Here is a 17,757-nt window from a genome sequence, read left to right as displayed (position 1 = left end):
CTGTGCAAAAGTTAAACAGCCTGTTGGCATACAAGATAGCTGCGGATTCAGAGCTCTTTCCAGCGTTAAGCACAAGCAGCAGAAGGAAAGTGCTTTAAGCGTTTTTTAAAATCACATTCCAGATGCTAACCTTTGGATTTTACAGTTTTTCTTTCTGAAGCAATGATAAAACTATCACAGCTTTATTCAGCTTTCCAATTCATTGACCAGTTTAAAAAAGTGAAAGTGACATAAAAAGCACAGACAACACAAATATCAGAAATACTGTACATTTTTTGCCATTTCTATCCTAGCCACAGCAAGGAAGTCTTGTTACGAAGCAAGATAAAATGTTGAGGAAGGAAATAAACTGTAACTGAACTTTTTTGAGGATATTTTCTGCCTGATGATTGTTTTCAAAAGTAGGAGGAGTACAAGACTGGTTATGTAATTCTACCCTCTCAAAGAATTGCCAGGATCATTGTTTATGAGCATGATCTGAATTTAGAACACCTTCCCGACCTACGTATGTTTTAATCACAGAAATATCTGGAATTTTTTGATTGACATGTCTTCCCACCCTCACCACCCCCCCACCCCGAGAAGTCAACTGATTGAAATATACAGGACTGGAAAGTCAGAATGGCAAATAAGTATTCTATGGGCTGCAGCCATTTCTCTCGATGCGAACCCAGGGGCTGAGGGTGAGAAGGCAGGCAGCTGGCTCCGGGGCCGCCGCGCCAGGCTCCACCACAGAGGGCTCGCCGCAGACTAGGCCCCATGTTGTTGCTGGATGCACAGGGGCTATACAGACCCTCCAAGCTGGTGGCAGTATTTTGGGAGGGAGGCCAGAGTAGTCTACAGCCTCTGAGTGCTGTGGTAAATCCATCCTGATACAAGTACAAAAGTGGAAAACGATTGCTGGCAGAAAGAGGTTTAAATATCCCATATCCCTAGCAGTCTGGAATAGAATTATACCCTGTCCTCTCTGTGCTTTTTTTTTTTTTCTTTAATCTACTGATGTGATCCTTCATTCCTCTCCTTTGTTGCCCTCAAAGGCAGTGATGCTTTAATTCTGTCCACCCTTATTCATGTGTATAGTCTACTGCCGTAACTCAGTTTCCTCCCAAAATTCTTAAAGTAAACCCTGAAAGAGTTACTGGAGGGAGAGAGGAGAAGCTTTAATTGAACAAAGCAAGTTTTTCAGAACACTATCTCATCCTTTCCACCCCCTTATTACGGTCAATCTAACTGCCTAGGGCCATGCTTTAAATTTAGTCAGTTTTTCTCCCTTTACTTAATTGCTTTTAAATCAACTATCAGCTAAAAGTTTCATCTAAAGCTATTTTGTCTGCATTTTTTGCCTTAGAAATGCCCATTCAAAAATTACTAACTCAGCACTGAGCTTTAGGAGAAGGTCAGCTTGATGTGGGACAAAAAATATTTGTTACACTTGCTCTGTTTTACTATGCTAGTGAAGGGAAAGAAATCCCAGATAGATCCATGGATGCTACTGTTTATCATCCTTTGAGAAAGTACATTTTCTAAATTAGCTCTGTGATACTTGTGTCACTGATTTTCTAATGTCGCTGCAAACTGGCACCAGTACCAAGATCTGAATAACTTCAAATTTTGAGCCAAGAATATTGTTCTCCTTTAAGAGAAAGGACCTCCAGAATTAAGACTTCAGCTGCTCCATCTTGAGCTGAAGAACTATTTTCCAAACTGCTGACTGTACTGAGCTTAAAACCACAACTGAATGAACGCAAAGGAGGAAGCCTAACATTCAGCAGGTTAAATATATGGAGGCTTTGGGGTTTTTGGAACATCAATCCCTTCACAGCAGAAAATATTTGCAATTTGGTATTGCAAACATTTCCCTTCTCACTGGAAGGTTAATTTATCATAGAGCAATGTACTCCTCTATTCCTCATTGCTCTCAGACAATATTGCCATCTGGCAGTGTTCTTGCTACATTAACTTGTTCTCAACGAGAAGAAAATACAAGTGCCACCAGTGCTGAGGGCTGTCATTGCAAAATTGCTCTCTTTATTAAGAGGTTATAACTCATTTACTCATAACTCAGAGGTTATCAGTAAAGCAAAAGATCTCAGTGATACGTTTGGCCTTTTAGTCACGGTCTTTTCAAGGTAATCCATATTTTAGCAGTGGTCCGTAAGTGTTATCTTCATTTGTAGCCCATTGCCATATTAATTCCATATGACATTGCGACAGCAACACAGAGCCCTATGACCCTGAAGGCTTGCTGACCACAATTCCTCCTAGCACAGCTTCCAGCGCTGTATCCCAGGCACTTCCAGCTTGTGTAGAATGCAAAAAACCACCCGGGTTCTCTGGGTTGAGTAATGATGTTCTTATTACACCCACTCAATGTCCTTAATATTGGGTAACAGGAAATGAGGGGATGAAACAAACTATAACTTTTGGTTTCTAAGGTCCTGAATCTGTAAACTCCAGCTCTATGGGGGTATCTGCTTTTTGACATCACTTCCCATGTTGCATTTCAGCCAGGAAGATGGATGTACCTTAGTTATAGTGAGTCATTCACTGAACCTAGGCCAAACTTTGAAGCAAATCTGGGCCAGTATATCGCCTCAGGAGGAAACCTGGTTTTTGCATGAATTAGATGTGAAAATAAGCAGAGCCTGACTGACATCTCTGAATTCCAACCATAAGGGTAAAATCCAACGGGTATGAGCCTCAGGCATGACAAAAATGAGGAGGGGAAAATGAGACTTCCTGTCTCCCATCCAAGAGCCAGAAACATTTTACTCAGAATTTAGGGTAAATTGTTAATTATTTATACACTAATTAACCAAAGTTTACAGAATGGCTTACATATGTAAATTGCAGTAAATATGCTTACATTTTTCCTGCAGTTGCCAATTAAAAATATTTTAATTTTAAAGCAAAACTCTTCCCTACCAACTTATTACACCAGTTCTTTAGCCAGGCAGTTCCTACTGCTTTTTAGCTGATGGTCCCAGCTCCAACTGCACTATTGTATTTCTCCAGAGAAATTTCTTTTCTGGTTTGTAGTTGTTTTAATTCCATCACAGATCACATTCTGTTTAATGATAATTTGATTTTGCATTGTAAGACCCAGCTGTACATTAGGAGGTCACAACCTTTCCATTTATCTCTTAAAGTAACTATTTTTTCCCCAAGTTCCATCAGGTTAAAACAGTTAGCAATTTTTCTCCTTGAAGTGTCCCTTCAGCTTGGCCAAGATATATAATAGATCAGTGTAGCTACGAATGCATTACAACATTAGTCATCAATTAGTTTTAAACCATCGCTGTAATATATCATTTATCTAGCTTGCTGTAGCACTATTGTGCTACATTTAATTTTGTAAAGGCATCTTGATTTTTTAACCTGACGGCTGCATCCCTCTTTTGTCTCCTATACAGGCATCTCCTTAAGGAACAATAAAAATTAGATTTGTTTGACCTGCACTCAGGGTTCGTTTAAGCGAGATGGATTTTAATTGCTTTGCCTAGTCCACCAGACAGCTTTTATGCAATATTCCAGACATTTACGCACTGTCTTTTCCCCTGCTGTAAGCAGGTGTGTGTGCCCACAAATGCCTGTAGAGCAGCTCTTACAATTCATTTCACATCTCTGATAATCCTCTGGGAAACTGCTCACTCCGAGATACCACTGGCCATTGAATTAAGGGCTCAAGTCATTGCCACTTCTTTTCTCCTAATATCGTTTTCTTTTGTCTTTTAAGATTTAACTTTTTGCATGGCTAGTTCTAGAAGGACATTGCTGAAGTGCGTTGTCATTATACAACGCTGAAGGCTCACCTCTGCCTTTCCTGATAGTGACAACATGTACAGAGCCTTCCCTGTCTCTCTCATCCCTCCCAAAATCCACATTGTTCTTCTACCATTTGTAATACATTTGATTTACATTTATGATTTGAAAGGGTTTTGAGTGTAAGATAGACAAGACTGAGACAAGCATCTCTGTGCTGCAGACGTTCAGTATTTTGAAGGATCTGACTTCAATTAGTAAGTCACATGAAGAAGTTATCACAGCATTGAGTTGGGGCCTGAAACATCCTAACTTCTCTTCCATATCCGAGTGGAGGCAAAAAAAACCCTCACTTTTGCCCATGATGAACCTTATTTGCTCCAGCTGCTCCAGTAGGAAGAGGAGAACCTCATGCAAAGCTTTCTCTCCCTGCTGACTTTTCTCTTTCATGGCTGATACAATCTGGAGATGGTCCTCCATCTTTCCTCTTCTTCCCTTTCCTAAAAAGGAAGATTTGGCCATCCTGTGATTTAGCAAATAAGCACAAAAAAATGGGCCTCCTAAGCAGTTATTTGTGCCTACAGCTGGTTCTGGTCTGCTCTCTGTTGGACACACATATGTACTTAATTCCCATTTGTGCTGGATGCCTATTAAAAGAACAAATCTGCAAGTGAGAAGGATCTTTCCTACCATGTAAATGGAAGTGAAATACGTAAATCTCCTGCATGCTGAGGGAGAATGTATGCTTAAAATGCTTGGGAGAACAGCTGTGAAAAAGAAAAAATGGTTTGTGCTATGCTGCAAAGTTTCACTGATCCAACATGTTAAGCTGATCCTCATGTAGTACATTGTGCTTGCTCTATGCTTGCATTATACTGCCTACTACTTCCATGTGTGAGTAATTCAAAATGCATTGCATTTCAAACAGCAAAGAAAGAGGCACAAACCTCTTCTTTCACATAACCAGCATGGTTCACAGCAGCAAGGAACAACTGGGTTGGAAAGGACATTTCCAGTTAGGGGTCCTATGCAGTGAGTGGAGGTGGAGACCATGGTGAACCTCAGAAGAACACTGGGGGACTGGAGGGAACTGCCTATCCTTCCCGGTCTGCGGAGCCATATTAGAGATGGGAATAATCTTTCTCGGTGCTGCTGTTTTTCTCCCCTTCTTATCCTCCAGGGCTGAATCCCAGTCTCTCAGGAAACATGCTGGAGCGGAGAGATAATGATAGGTGAATCACAAAACATTGAAATAATAATAAAGAATAGTTCAGAAATATAGATACTAACATTTTAGAGCAGATTAAGGGCCAGTTGTAACTGGTGACTTGTCCCTAAAGCTACTATCCCCCCTGGTTCAACATTTTACTGTAGAAAATTACCATTTGTGATCTGCACTTCTGATCCATTCATGCATTTCAGTTCTACGAAGGAAAATTCACTACAAGTCTCTGTAACGGTACTTGCTATTTCTTCTTCAGGTAATGTTAATTTGGGCTGAACTGCCAATTTCACATGCTCATTCCAAAGTTGGAGTGGTAAAGACTCAGTTTTGATTCGGGTCCATCTGTAATGCATGACTTTTTTTGTATCAAAAGCTATTTACAGTATCAAAAGCTATTTACAGTAAAACAACCTTTTTTTCCCCCTCAAAAGTAGAAACTTCTTTTGGCATTCAGAAAGACCGTGATCAACCACTCTCACTCTTAGACACCATGAGAAAGCCATCTGATAAGACTGTTCAGCAGAAGACTGTGAAATGAGATCCTGTTTCCTTTCCCTAAAACGGAGCAGAATCACAAACTTGACCTAAACCCACAGTACTTCTTAAAAGTGCAAGGTATAACTCTGCATAGCTCAAGGCATTAGTCTTCTACCCGCCTTGTTTCAGCCAATGCCCAAGCCCCATGACAAATTGCACACAGTTTCTCTCTGGACAAGAGAGAGAAGAAACAGAACATGTTAGCTGTTAACAGTGGTATCAATGGAAGAAACTCAGATGCTACACAGAGGGAAGTCTTAAAAGACTTCTACGTGATGTAGAAACTATGAATATGGCAATGATATAAAGAAAGAGATGGGTGGTCCAATGCACTTGCTTTGAATGTGGACACATAATTTTTTAACTTCATATTCTGTTTTTTTCTAGGTCTTGTATATCCACCAATAACACATACCAATATTTTTTACTTCTCTGACAAAAGCACTGAAAATCAGAACCCATTTACTTAGAATCAAACAAAATCAGAAATAAGAGCAAGCTTCAACATTGAAATACAGAATTCTAAACCTCTGAGGACCAGATGCAGCAGAGCTGGAGCTTTCAACAGCTGTAATGTGCCCTGAGAAGTCACATTTGTTCAAGAAAAGTCACATTACTTATATTAATTAGATATGTCCAGCTCATCCTGAGTCCACTTAAGCCTTGGCAAACCTCTAGCTCAGAGGCTTAACATAAGTATTAATATAGCTATTCCTTTATATTATTGCATTTACATAATCGCTCCCACCTTTGTAACCTAATACTTCTTTGGAACAGAGAGAACTATTGACTCATATCTGCACTGGGGTGCCAAAACCTCCCAAATTTAGAGCTGTTTGGATCAAGAGAGTTTGGTTAAGGCCCATCCACAAAGTAAAATAAAACACTGGTCATCATCCGTGTGAGTGACTCTTTCAGCATATCCACAGAGCCAGGCGTGAACTGACATTCTTACTCCCAGTAAGTTTTACAGAATTTGCACATTGAAAAGTATTGAGGTAAACCATGGGGTAAGGGTCAAGTGCATAAATTAGACCTGTCCCTTCCTTTCAGTAAATTACATATATACACACTGTAGGCTGGCTAACTATCCTTTTGGCAAATTGAACAAGTCTCTGTGAGCATGTGTTAACAGAAGGGGTGTTTGTGTCATATTCATGGATTTACATTTTCTTTTCTAGCACTTCACTGCAGAGAAGATATTGTACAGCACTTTTCCCCTCCATTCTCTTCAGATACTAGATTAAATAGACCAAAAAATTTTAATATTAACAGTTTTGGCACATGCTACACTTTCTCAGCAGAAATTGTGTCACTTGTACATTAGGTTGGTTTATATTACACAGGTCAATTTAAGGTCAGCAAGAAGTGCCAGATTAGCATCCCTAGAGCCTGAGGTCTTCTATTCACAGAACAAGACCGGATCAAGTGATGTCAATTAAAGCTTCATATACAATGCTTTTTCCTCAAATCTGATTTCCTTAGATGACAGTTAAGTTTCCTTAGGCCAACTGAGTGCTTGAACCCTCTGCTTGTGTGGCAAAACAAAATGACCATTTGGCACGATGATAAGGGGACTGACACTATCAAGTTGTTTTTTTAAACTGCCAATTTTGTCATGAGCTGCATCTTTGCAGAAGTCCATGTACCTGTGAAATATCTGAATCACTGTCTTCCATGTGACAAAATGATGCCATTTCTGGGCTGTTCCATCTTCCTCCCACAGATCTACCACGTTTTGGGTAAAATACGTGGCCTAAAAACCCAAATACGTGCTGCAGCTCTGACTGGGTCTTGGTGACTTCAAAAAACCACAATACATCCAACACCCATAGGAGGCCAACAGATTATCTCAAAGGGATTCAGTCTGCACCCTGGGCTTTCAGCCTTTCCAATGGCTTTTCTCTATGTTCCAAGCTTTTCTCTATGACCTGAAGAACCAGCTGAAATATTTTTAATTGAAGGCTGAAAGCCTCACATAATCACATGACATGAGAACCAGGACATTATGAAAAGTGGCAAACAGCAAAGGATTTTGGATTAAATCACAAAAGTACTAAATGCTGTGCATACATCTCCTGAATTTCCAGCTTTGCATTCATCCTCCTACCAGCCACCTCACTTGGCAAAAGTCATCTGCTTGCAAAACTCCTTCGTATCCTATCTTCCAGGCTGCCTGATATCCCTGTTCCCCCTCAACTTCTCGCTCTCAAGAGAGAATCTTTCCTCAAATCCATGGCATTCCAGCTCCATGTTCCACACTGTCCCTTTGAGCAACTGGAGGACGTGCTATTTTGCATGATCTGTTCAGGCCCCTTCCTACCATGTGTTCAGTCCCTCCTAATGTCGTAAGTGCAGGGTAAGGGAAATGACAGCAGAAGCAGTGTCTGATGATACTGGACAGAGGGTCAGAGCTCACTTCCTTCACTTAAATCTCCTGTGCTCACCTCTTAGAAAGCAAACTGTTGTTCCAGAAATGAGATCAGAGCAACCCCTCAATGCTGTGAACAGCTACTGCAGCTGCTTCTTCTCATCACTGGCAGATTTGGAGAACAGAGTCCTGAGCTGTTTCCTCCTTTTCCTTCTCTTCCTCTTCTTCTAGCTGTTTTCCTTTCTCTCCTTTCCAAGGCATGCGGGCTAGAAGTCAAGAGCCAGAAGGCAGAAACACGGTGCCATGTTCTCTGCCAACTGAAAGTTACAGGAAAGGTTTCCCTTCTTCCAGTTCTTTCTAAAATTATACCTACAGTGATTGCTAGGGGCTGAGTCTGGGTGGTGGCAGAATCTAATGAAGGACAGTGGGGAGGAAATCCTGTGTGTCTGCCTCCCAAAGCATTGTACCCTGTCCTTCTTTTGGCTTTGCGTGTTCAGCCCTGGTTGAAAGTGGCCACTGGATGCCAGGTGGATTTACCTGAAGAGAGAAAGAAAACGATGACAAATAAAGTGGGCTGTCAGTTCCTAGATAGCACATGAGAGGACAAGCTGCATCACTCAGCAAACCCTCTATCCATGCCTCTGGTGCACCCAGCCCTGCTACTCTCTGCCATCTCCCTGTTCAAGCACAGGACAGAAGCCAGACTGCTGGCAGAAGGAGATCTCCTGCTTCACAATCCCTTCCCTTTGGAGTACACTTGATTAACAGCCCCCCAAACACAAGCCCAAATGCAATTCCCAGGCATATGGCTCCGCAGATTCTTTCCAATGTGCACCATATTTTAAAAGAAATGCTTTCTTTTAAGCCACTCCCTCCTGTTCCCAATAACAGAACAGCCTGGTAGCAACTACAGCAAACTTGTGGTAGGAAACTTCTCTTCTTAGGTAGAGAGAAGTATTTAATGTTCACAGTTTTTTCCTTTACCTTGATTTACTAGGAATGTAGCTAGCAAGGCCTGAACATAAAAATTGGTCCTCTGAGCACAGAATAGAAACTACTGCACAAAATTATGCAATTTTCGGAGCCTCTGCTTCTGTAAATAAAACCTTTCCAGGAGAGAATATAGCAGAGAACAGTCGTGCTCTACCCTGAACACTGAATGGGAATCAGGAAACTCAGGGTCTAGTCCCAGCTCTACTCACAGACAGGTACTTTGGCTTCTGTTTTTCATCTTCCGACCAAGCCAATGATAACAAAAATCACAATGAAAGCAGTTGAAAACTATTTGCATAATTATTTAGCATGTGTTTGCATCCTTTTGGTAGGCTAAACAGGGGGTTGTTCTTCAAGTCGTGCCCAGTGACAGGACAAGAGGCAACGGGCAGAAACTGAAACACAGGAAGTCCCATCTGAACCTGAGGAAAAACTTCTTTACTGTGAGGGTGACAGAGCACTGGAACAGGTCGCCCAGAGAGGCTGTGGAGTCTCCTTCCCTGGAGATATTCAAAACCTGCCTGGACGCGATCCTGGGCAACGTGCTCTAGATGACCCTGTCTGAGCAAGGGGGTTGGACTGTATGACCTCTAGAGGTCCCTTCCCCTCCAACCTCAACCATTCTGTGATTCTGTGTGATTCTGTGAACTCACAATCTCAGGACAGATAGCAAAGTAGAAAGCGGTTAGGAGAATGGGAACAAAAGTTAATTCCTGTAGGAGTAAACTCAGTCCCATAGAAGAAGCAAGCTGAAAAGCATCTTTAGGAGAGACTACATACAGAAGGACTCAGAGTCTAGTGGATGAGGTCAGAGAGTTCATACCAGGCATGTAGAAGGAAGCATGGAAACAATTGTGGAAGACGCTGATAAATGGGTAGACTAGGCTGGAAATACTGGTGGAGATGAGGGTGGTGGTGTGACAGATATAGAAATGATGATGAAGATGAGTATGTTTTTGGTTTGGAAGGTGATGAAGCGTGAGTTCTGCTGACTAAGAGTGACAAAGCATAGACAATGAACAATGACTGTTGGATTCTGCTGCTTCAGGGCAAGATGCACCGGACTACATCTAAACCAAGGCAGGCACTGCCTTGGAAATATCGCAACCTCCGTGAGCACTATCTGCGGATCTCAGCTGCTTCCAAAGCCATGCTCAGAGCCAAGTATCAGCCCGAGGAAGATATTGACTCATGACTGTATTTGACATAACTAGCAAGTTCAACCAGTAATTCATTTAAACATACATTCAAGTCGATAGGACAAACCCATGCCGGAATAACTCTTGAGTCACCTCATTGCAGAACTGGCCCCAGCCCTAAGTTAAGCCCATCCCAGGGCTGCTCCCTTGGCATTCGGTGATGGTCTGCCATAGATCAAGTTCTCCATCTGAAATAAAAAGCCCTGCCTAATCTGGGACAAAATCACTGCTTTGATTTTTAGACCCTACTTTACATGGACGTGCCAGATCAGGTTTCCTAAACACTCAGACATCCATCCATGGAGACAGAAATATTGATGAGCATCAATGTGGAGATATGTCACTTTGGCAAATGTAACTTACTATATCCCCTTTGTGCTTTGGTAACTTTCAGCTGAAGCTGGTTGTATGATTTGTCACAGTAACTTAAGAAAAGGCAGATTCAAGAACAAAGAAAAGGAGCTAAAGGGGAGCTGGGGTTTTCGCACTCACTGAAGTAATATAATAATCACCTGTCAAGAGAAAAATACGTGATAGATGCCTCTGGCAGTAAAATTCTTAAGAGCATCATGAGCTACAGGTTACAAGAAAAAAGATAAAGGCATAAAGAAGAACACATTAATCCAACCATGGGAGAAGAGCAAGAAAAGCATCTGGTTTAGATATTCGTATTGACAAAACTCTGGCTGGCTACCAAATATATCCTTCCCACCCAGAAATGATTTGGACTTGAAGGGAACATAAACATCCCTTATCATTCTATATCATTAATTACAAATTTTATTTGTTGTCCAAATGCTAGAACATTAACATCTGAATTCAAATATGATGTGGTACACTAACCATTTGAAAGTAACTACACCCTCTGTTCCTTAGTACGCTCCTTAGAGTTCATGTGGGGATATGACATGCCATATGGAAAATATCAGTCAAAATATTTTTATCTTACATTAAGAGTCATTCACAGTCTCCCACTGGTGTTTGCCATAGGACAAAAAAAGTGAGGTTGTTTCAGCACTGTCTAATATCAGAGACTGCAAATTTACCTCCGTCCAGTTCTAATGTAGTCTGGTGTAGTCTTCTTTACTGCAAAATCCACACTTAGCAGACTACAAATTTCATGGATGACTTCAGTAAAAGCGAGAGGCTGTGCTACCAAAAGAGGACATGAGCCAAAGATGTTCTATTATCCATATCCTATTAAAGGTCAGCAAGAGCCCTTACCTCAATGCTATAATGTGACCAGAAACTTAATTGAAAATACACAAAAAGGTTATTAATAAAGAGATGAAGCCATAGTAAATTTAATACAGCTCACAGAAGGACTTTGGCTAGCAAGAGAAGGTTATATATATAGACAGATAGACCTTTAATTAAGGTGTATTGCTGGGTTAAGTGTAAATTTTCCAAGCACGCATGAAGATAGAAAACTGGTAATTGCTTCCAAGTTATATTATAAAAATCAGTCATATTCATTTTACTTCCTATGACAGCCTTACTCAATCCTAAGGTTCATTCACTTAATTGGAAGCGAGATTTCTTTGAGTAAAAACATCAAGAATTGAAGAAAGAGGCAGACAGATTGCAGGAACTGAACGAACAGCACTTTAAATGAAATCATTAAAATCCCTCATTCAAGATTCTCAATAGATTCATGTTTGCTGTCCTCAGGGGATATTTATTACCAAAGCTGAGGAGAAGACTGAAAATTATATTAGAAAAAATTTCTCAAAAGTGTTACTGAAAAAATCGGAACCCCCCCCCATTTCTCCATTTCTACTGCTATCATAATTTTTCCACGTCTCAAAATTATCATACACTAGAAACCCCGAGTCTTCAAATGTTTCTCTCACTGAGACCTCTTGCAACAATTGTGTATGACTTTGCTGAGTACTATAAACATGCATACAACATTTATTTGCTTCAGCCATATACTCGTCTTTCACATGTTCACAGATGAGAGTTATATGAATGAATGTGTTAAAAAGAGCATTGTTGTAAGTATTCACTCAACTCTCTTTTTGCATAAATCAGCCTCAGAAAAAAATGACTTACTACAGCAATGAGTCTTTGTGGGTTTGGGAGTTACCCAGTCAGTGATAAGGAAACAATACTTGGTGACTTTTAAGTGGTAAATAACAAGCAGTAATGATAAGAGCTAACATTTAAAAGCAATAGTCATGGAGAATAATTTGCAATTCTTAAGATTAAATACACTGTCTGACCATTCTTTGACTAGTTTTGAATAATCTAAATCTTTTTGCAGGTAAGTTGCCTTAGAAAAAAAGATTAAGTTTTTTTTTTTTTAATTTGGTTTTTCAGTGTGAATATTTACACAGCTTCAGTGATATCGAGGTAACTGCCTGTCCTTCTTCCTGTAACAAAGACCTACACAGGACAGCCATTTCCACATTTTCTATTACTGGATAGAAGACATAATTCTGTAGTTATAATCAACCAACGTTCACTGAATTTTAATCTCCCACTGCATAAATCAGAGTAAGTGCATCATAAATACCTTCGTGGCGTATGCCGTGGCTTCTACTGCAGATAAACACATTAACAGTGCTATGCATAAGTCTTACATGGTTCCATTTAAACAGCCACTTGAAAAGGATCCATAGCAGAAAGAGGACTGTAAAAGTGGGGAAAGCTGAGGTGAAGACAATGGTAAGTAGCAGAGAGCTAAATCTATCCCTGACAGAACTCTAATGATGTTAAAGAAGTTACTCCAGGGATGGCTTTGGTCCACCATCTTTGGTTTCTGGAGGGAGGTGACAAGGGATATTACTGTATCATCAGAGGCAAAGAGAAGGTCAAAAACATCCTAATGCTAATTGTTCAGAAAATATAAAATAATCATGTTGTGAAAGTATTTAATATTTTCTATTTTCAAAGTGATGAACAAGTTTAACGAATGAAGTAGAGAGGCTGGAATAATTAAAAGCTCAGATGTTAGGTTGCTAAACAGAATAATAGGTTGAATGGATTATCTTTAAATAATGCAAGACTAAAAGAAAACACCAAAACATGCCTATGTTAATGTGAAAGGACTGGGATCTCAGTATGTCAAGAACATTAAAGCTAGCAACAGTAAATTTTTATCTGTTAGAGGGAAGCGAAGATGGAACTCCAGAAAACCCAGGGACGATTAGCAAGACCGGAAGACCATCAACAGTGAAACAGAGGCAAAGCTGGGAACATAACGATAAAGTGCTTGAGAAAATCCCTAAATCCCTTGGCATTAATGCAGCAACAGTGACTTTTCAATTTTGTTGCCAGTCTTGCTATCAGGAAAGCTCTGTCATTTCTGTCAATGGAAGCCAGATCAGGCCTTAATGTCAACAAGTTGCAAAAAGCTTTAGTGAGGTTTGAAGTTATTTCATGAAACTCACCTATAGTGATTTGATAGGAAAGATGCAGCTAATAGGTGCTAGTAAGCTTCAGGGATGAATACACAAACAAGTTAATGCAAGGTAAGGTACAGTGTGAAAAGAAAGCATTTCAGCTGCTCAGTAGCAGCGCAGAGTTTGGTGACACTTTGTTGCAGCACCCCTTTCCCATCCTTTGTTTCTGTCCCTGTGTTATGACTTGTCACTCATTCTAGTGGCAAGATCATTGTTTGTGGAACTAGATCACTGAAACAAGCCAAATTAAAAAAAATAATAATAAAAATGAGATTATTTCCATCATCTAATTTAGAGCACAGCTCCGCCAACAGTTGCACTGGCCCCAAGAGGAGACACTAAGCTGCCCCATGAGGGCAGAAATGAACCTCTAAGAGTAGAAATATCCTCTGAAAATGGCTTTGTTACTTTGCTTTTGTTTGCAGTAAATGCAAAATAAATTGCCTCTCAGGAAAAGAGAGGTAAGCTAACTTCCATTTTCTCAAGGGTAACAGCAAGCATTCAGGCAGCTACCAAAGACTTGCTGGAAAGCTATGTGTTCACACTCTACCTTAGTATTCTCGCTAACTCTGAAAGAGATAGAACAAGCACATTAACTTGGCAATAAAAAATTAGTTCTGATAAACCTCCATACTTGCTAATAATTAAGCCCTAAAAAGAACTTCTCTGCTATCTGGCATAGAGTAAGATGTGAAAGACCAATGAAAGCTGAAGAGCTATGATAGAAACTCCCTTTGCTTTCTGTAAAGACAGGGCCTAGATAATGTATAGGAAGGAGAGAAAGGGTATGTGTTATTTCAAAGAAAAAAATATCCAGAGTTCTTGCCCAGAGGCACAGATCGAGCCATTTTGAACTGGAAGTACCTCATATCACATTCTGTACCAGCTTCTATGCTACCAACGGCTTCTATCAACAAAATGAGCATTCTTAAATTATATCTCTATTTTACAGGAATCCTAAAAAGATGTAGCACACATTGAAAAATGCAGCTATTAAGATCAGCTTCCTCACTCCCTGTTACGACCATGATGCCTATTTTACTTGTTCATGTGCTGTAAAACAACTGCAAAGCTTTGTATCCTAATGCTCCTCAAAACATGAGGAAGTACTGCCCAACCACCAGGTTCAGTCACCATCTCTCAACATTCTTTACTCATCCCTTCTCCTGCTACCTCCTTTGTATCTTTGGGTCTTTTCTTTTGGAACCTTCTTTTTTGTTTTTAAATTTCTACTTTTTTCCATGTGCAAAGTCATTACTAGTATGGGATGACACCTCCTTCTTTTCTAAAGCCCTCTGAAGAACATCTTTCCTCCATGAAGCAAAAGTGGTTCAAGTAGCCAATATGTTGCACGTCTTGTTAGAGAAGGAGGAACTCATTCCTCTGTAAGGAGTTCCATCAGCACTGAGACAAGCAAAGAACAAAATAGTGACCAAGCCACTGTTGCTTAAAAAGGGATACAGCCCATCAAAAGCTTGGTTCTCCTTCCTGACACATCCTTCTCCTTGACTGTACAATATTCTCTTTTGTTGGTAAATTAATTTTTTATTCAAGAAGTTACAGTATATCATCTATGTTCTTTACCTCTCCTGTTCATGAAAAAATGATTTTCTGGACCTCTCCTCTAACACAGAAAGAAAAATAAGTTTCCAAAATCAAATATTACTCAACAGTAAGCAAATAATGTATAACATTTCTGCAATATCGTAATAAATGAAAAAATCTATTCTTTGTTAGGGTCCAACCCAAAGCACAATAATGTCTTTAGAAAAACTTCAGTCAGATTTGATCAGCTCTCATAAATACAGCTATTAGTTCAGACTGAACATTGATATTGCAAACTAAAATAACCTGGGGCTTCATTTAGCCTTTTCACAAACAAGCATCAGCAACATCAGTGGGAATTACTCATGCGAAGATGTGGACAGAAAGCCAGTACACTATGTCAAGTTCTCAGTTTATTTAGTAAATGCTATATCTATGTGAACATATCCAGCGTACTGTCAGTCGCCCAGCTGATTTTCTTCCCAAGTAACACTCTGCAAGCACCAGGATGCCAAATGTCCCTGAACGATACTACAGAAGAAACAAGACCCAAAATGCAAGCTGAAACCTCAGGGCAGACCTAACCCTGTGAGTATTCTGTCCAAACTGCTGTCTACCTTTCCCCATCCCCCTTCTCTTCAAATCATGGTTGTATTCCATCCCTTACACTTATCAATCTTCTGAACAACCCAGTAACTTCTACACTGTCCATAAGCCCTCGCTTTTTGGACTACTTCAGCCTCTGTCATCCTTGATATATTTCACTTTTGCTCCTCTTCCTCCTAGGATCAAAGCAGAGATAACTGTGCCCATCAGAAAGCCTAGAACAGCCTTTGTCCTAATGGTCCACAAGCTGTTTTAGATCAAGGTAGGGCATTCCACATCTAGCACTTAAAAAAAAAAAAAAAAGAAAAGAAAAAGAAAAAAGTAAAAAGTAAAATGCTGCTTCCTAAACTTCTAGATGCATTAATATTAGAATGATATGAAACTGAGAGGCAGGAGTGATTTGTACTGTCACCACCATACCAGAAGTTACACCGTGTAAGTGGTCATATACTCTCATGGACAGTACATAGTGCGGGAGTCCAGAAGCTTTAGCTCATCCTGCCACTGACATCCAGTTCAACCTTAGGCAAATTATACAGCTTGATCCTAGACCTCCTGAAGTCATTAGCAAAGGTCCTTTTGACGTAACAGTACAGGATCAGGTCCTGCATCTTTCCTCTTCTTTTGTTGCAAGGTGTCTCCAGGGTGAATGCGTGTGAAGTATTTCAAAGATTTAAAGTACTACAGTTGTCACTCTACAATTCTTTCTCATGCCTAATAGTTTTTACTTGTGGGAGTAGACCCATTGGCTCCATATAGTCATCAGTATCTGTAATGTTTCTAGTGTATTTATAACACATCTAGTTTTCTGGCATATTTTTATTAGTTTTAAAAGCAGAACATTTTTAGCAGCACATTTGATGCATGATATAATTAACCAAAGTAACGTGATAAGAAACACAAAGGAAATACTCTTCTTATTACATCCAATATCTGATTGCCCATAGTTACCCTCAAGTCAAATCTTCTGCTGTTTAGTGTTTTCACAGATCAGTTCTGCTGTGGTTTTTTTTTTTTTTAGTGAGTCTAAGTCAGGACTCATTGTTCTTTGTTTTAGAACCTTAGTGTATGAGTATCAAAATGAAGAAGCAAAATCACACCTCTGCATCACCTCTAGTGATGCACTTGCAGGTTAACCTCAATTCTCCAAACACCTTGTAGGGTTTTGTTTTGTTTTTTTTTTTCGCTTCATCAAAAACAGGTTCACAAATCATGGCCCAAGTTGCATCTATGTCATGGAAATTTCAGTAGCCCTGTAATGTTGCTCAAGTCTGGAGATCTATCCTGGATCCTCAATGAAAAGTAAAAGAGAGTGAGTCCAAATAAACCTATGGGTTTGGCCAAGATCAACAAAGGTGAATTTTAGGACTGAGCGGTCCAATTCTATACCCTTCATTGTCCTAATAGTTGGAATTGCTATTCTTCTTATCTGTCCACTTGGCGAGACTGTCATGTCTTTGTCTACGAAAGAACCTTACAAGGCAGAGGTTCACTAGGTATTCCATAGGTTAGATGCCTTCTGCACAGTTGCGCATAGGGATATCTTATAGGATGGGCAATGGAAACCTTCACAGCATCCTATCTGTTGAAACTTTGGCACAATAAACACCGCCAAGATGAAAGAGTACCAGCTGAGAACTTCAAAGTCCAAAAAATCAAATCAACCAAGTAGTTAGGGTTGAAAGAGTTAATGTGTCTCCAGTTAACAGGCAGACATTGAATGGTCCTGCATCCCAAGTCAGGCATTTTTAAAGCTTATGTTTCTGAAACAGAATGGATTATCATGACTAAACCTCTCTTCTTTTCCATCCCAAAAGGAATGGTAATGAGCTAAAAGCTGCTACAAGGGCCACCTACAGAGGAAAAGAAAGTTACTCACACACTTGCAGGACAGGGGCTTGTCTGGAACAAGGTTAAGTGAAAAATTTCTAGCATCCACAGCACTCTTGTAGAGCAGGAACAGATGCTCTGTTCCCACATCTGTGTATCTGTCAGCACCAATATGACTATTTCCAGGACCACAATACATTTCATTGATTATATATAGTTTAGGCAGTCTCCATGATTGTTTCATACAAGTCAGGCTTTGGCTTTTTAAAAAATGTTCTCTTT

The 17,757-nt window shown here is 40.0% G+C and overlaps 1 protein-coding gene across 17 annotated transcripts in view; it reads right to left on the bottom strand.

Moving 5' to 3' along the window:
* FGGY (FGGY carbohydrate kinase domain containing) overlaps positions 1–17,757 on the bottom strand; it is a 333,758-nt gene that overhangs the window by 158,764 nt on the left and 157,237 nt on the right. For 10 of the 17 annotated variants that reach the window (XR_011142650.1, XM_068953324.1, XM_068953323.1 and 7 more), the window contains 2 exons: positions 7,972–8,432; positions 4,710–4,971 (listed from right to left, as the gene is read on the bottom strand). The exons of 1 other annotated variant lie outside the window; for it this stretch is intronic. Coding sequence is in view for 15 of the 16 variants with exons in the window: in XM_068953324.1 (XP_068809425.1) it covers positions 4,710–4,772 (63 nt within the window). In the remaining variant the exon portion in view is untranslated. The remainder of the gene's footprint in view (positions 1–4,709; positions 4,972–7,971; positions 8,433–17,757) is intronic. 6 more of the 17 variants (XM_068953331.1, XM_068953335.1, XM_068953336.1 and 3 more) reach the window with 2 other exon arrangements.

The sequence above is a fragment of the Struthio camelus genome, chromosome 8 (assembly GCF_040807025.1).
Source record: "Struthio camelus isolate bStrCam1 chromosome 8, bStrCam1.hap1, whole genome shotgun sequence".
Lineage (NCBI taxonomy): Eukaryota > Metazoa > Chordata > Aves > Struthioniformes > Struthionidae > Struthio > Struthio camelus.
This window is presented reverse-complemented; position numbering and strand designations above follow the sequence as displayed.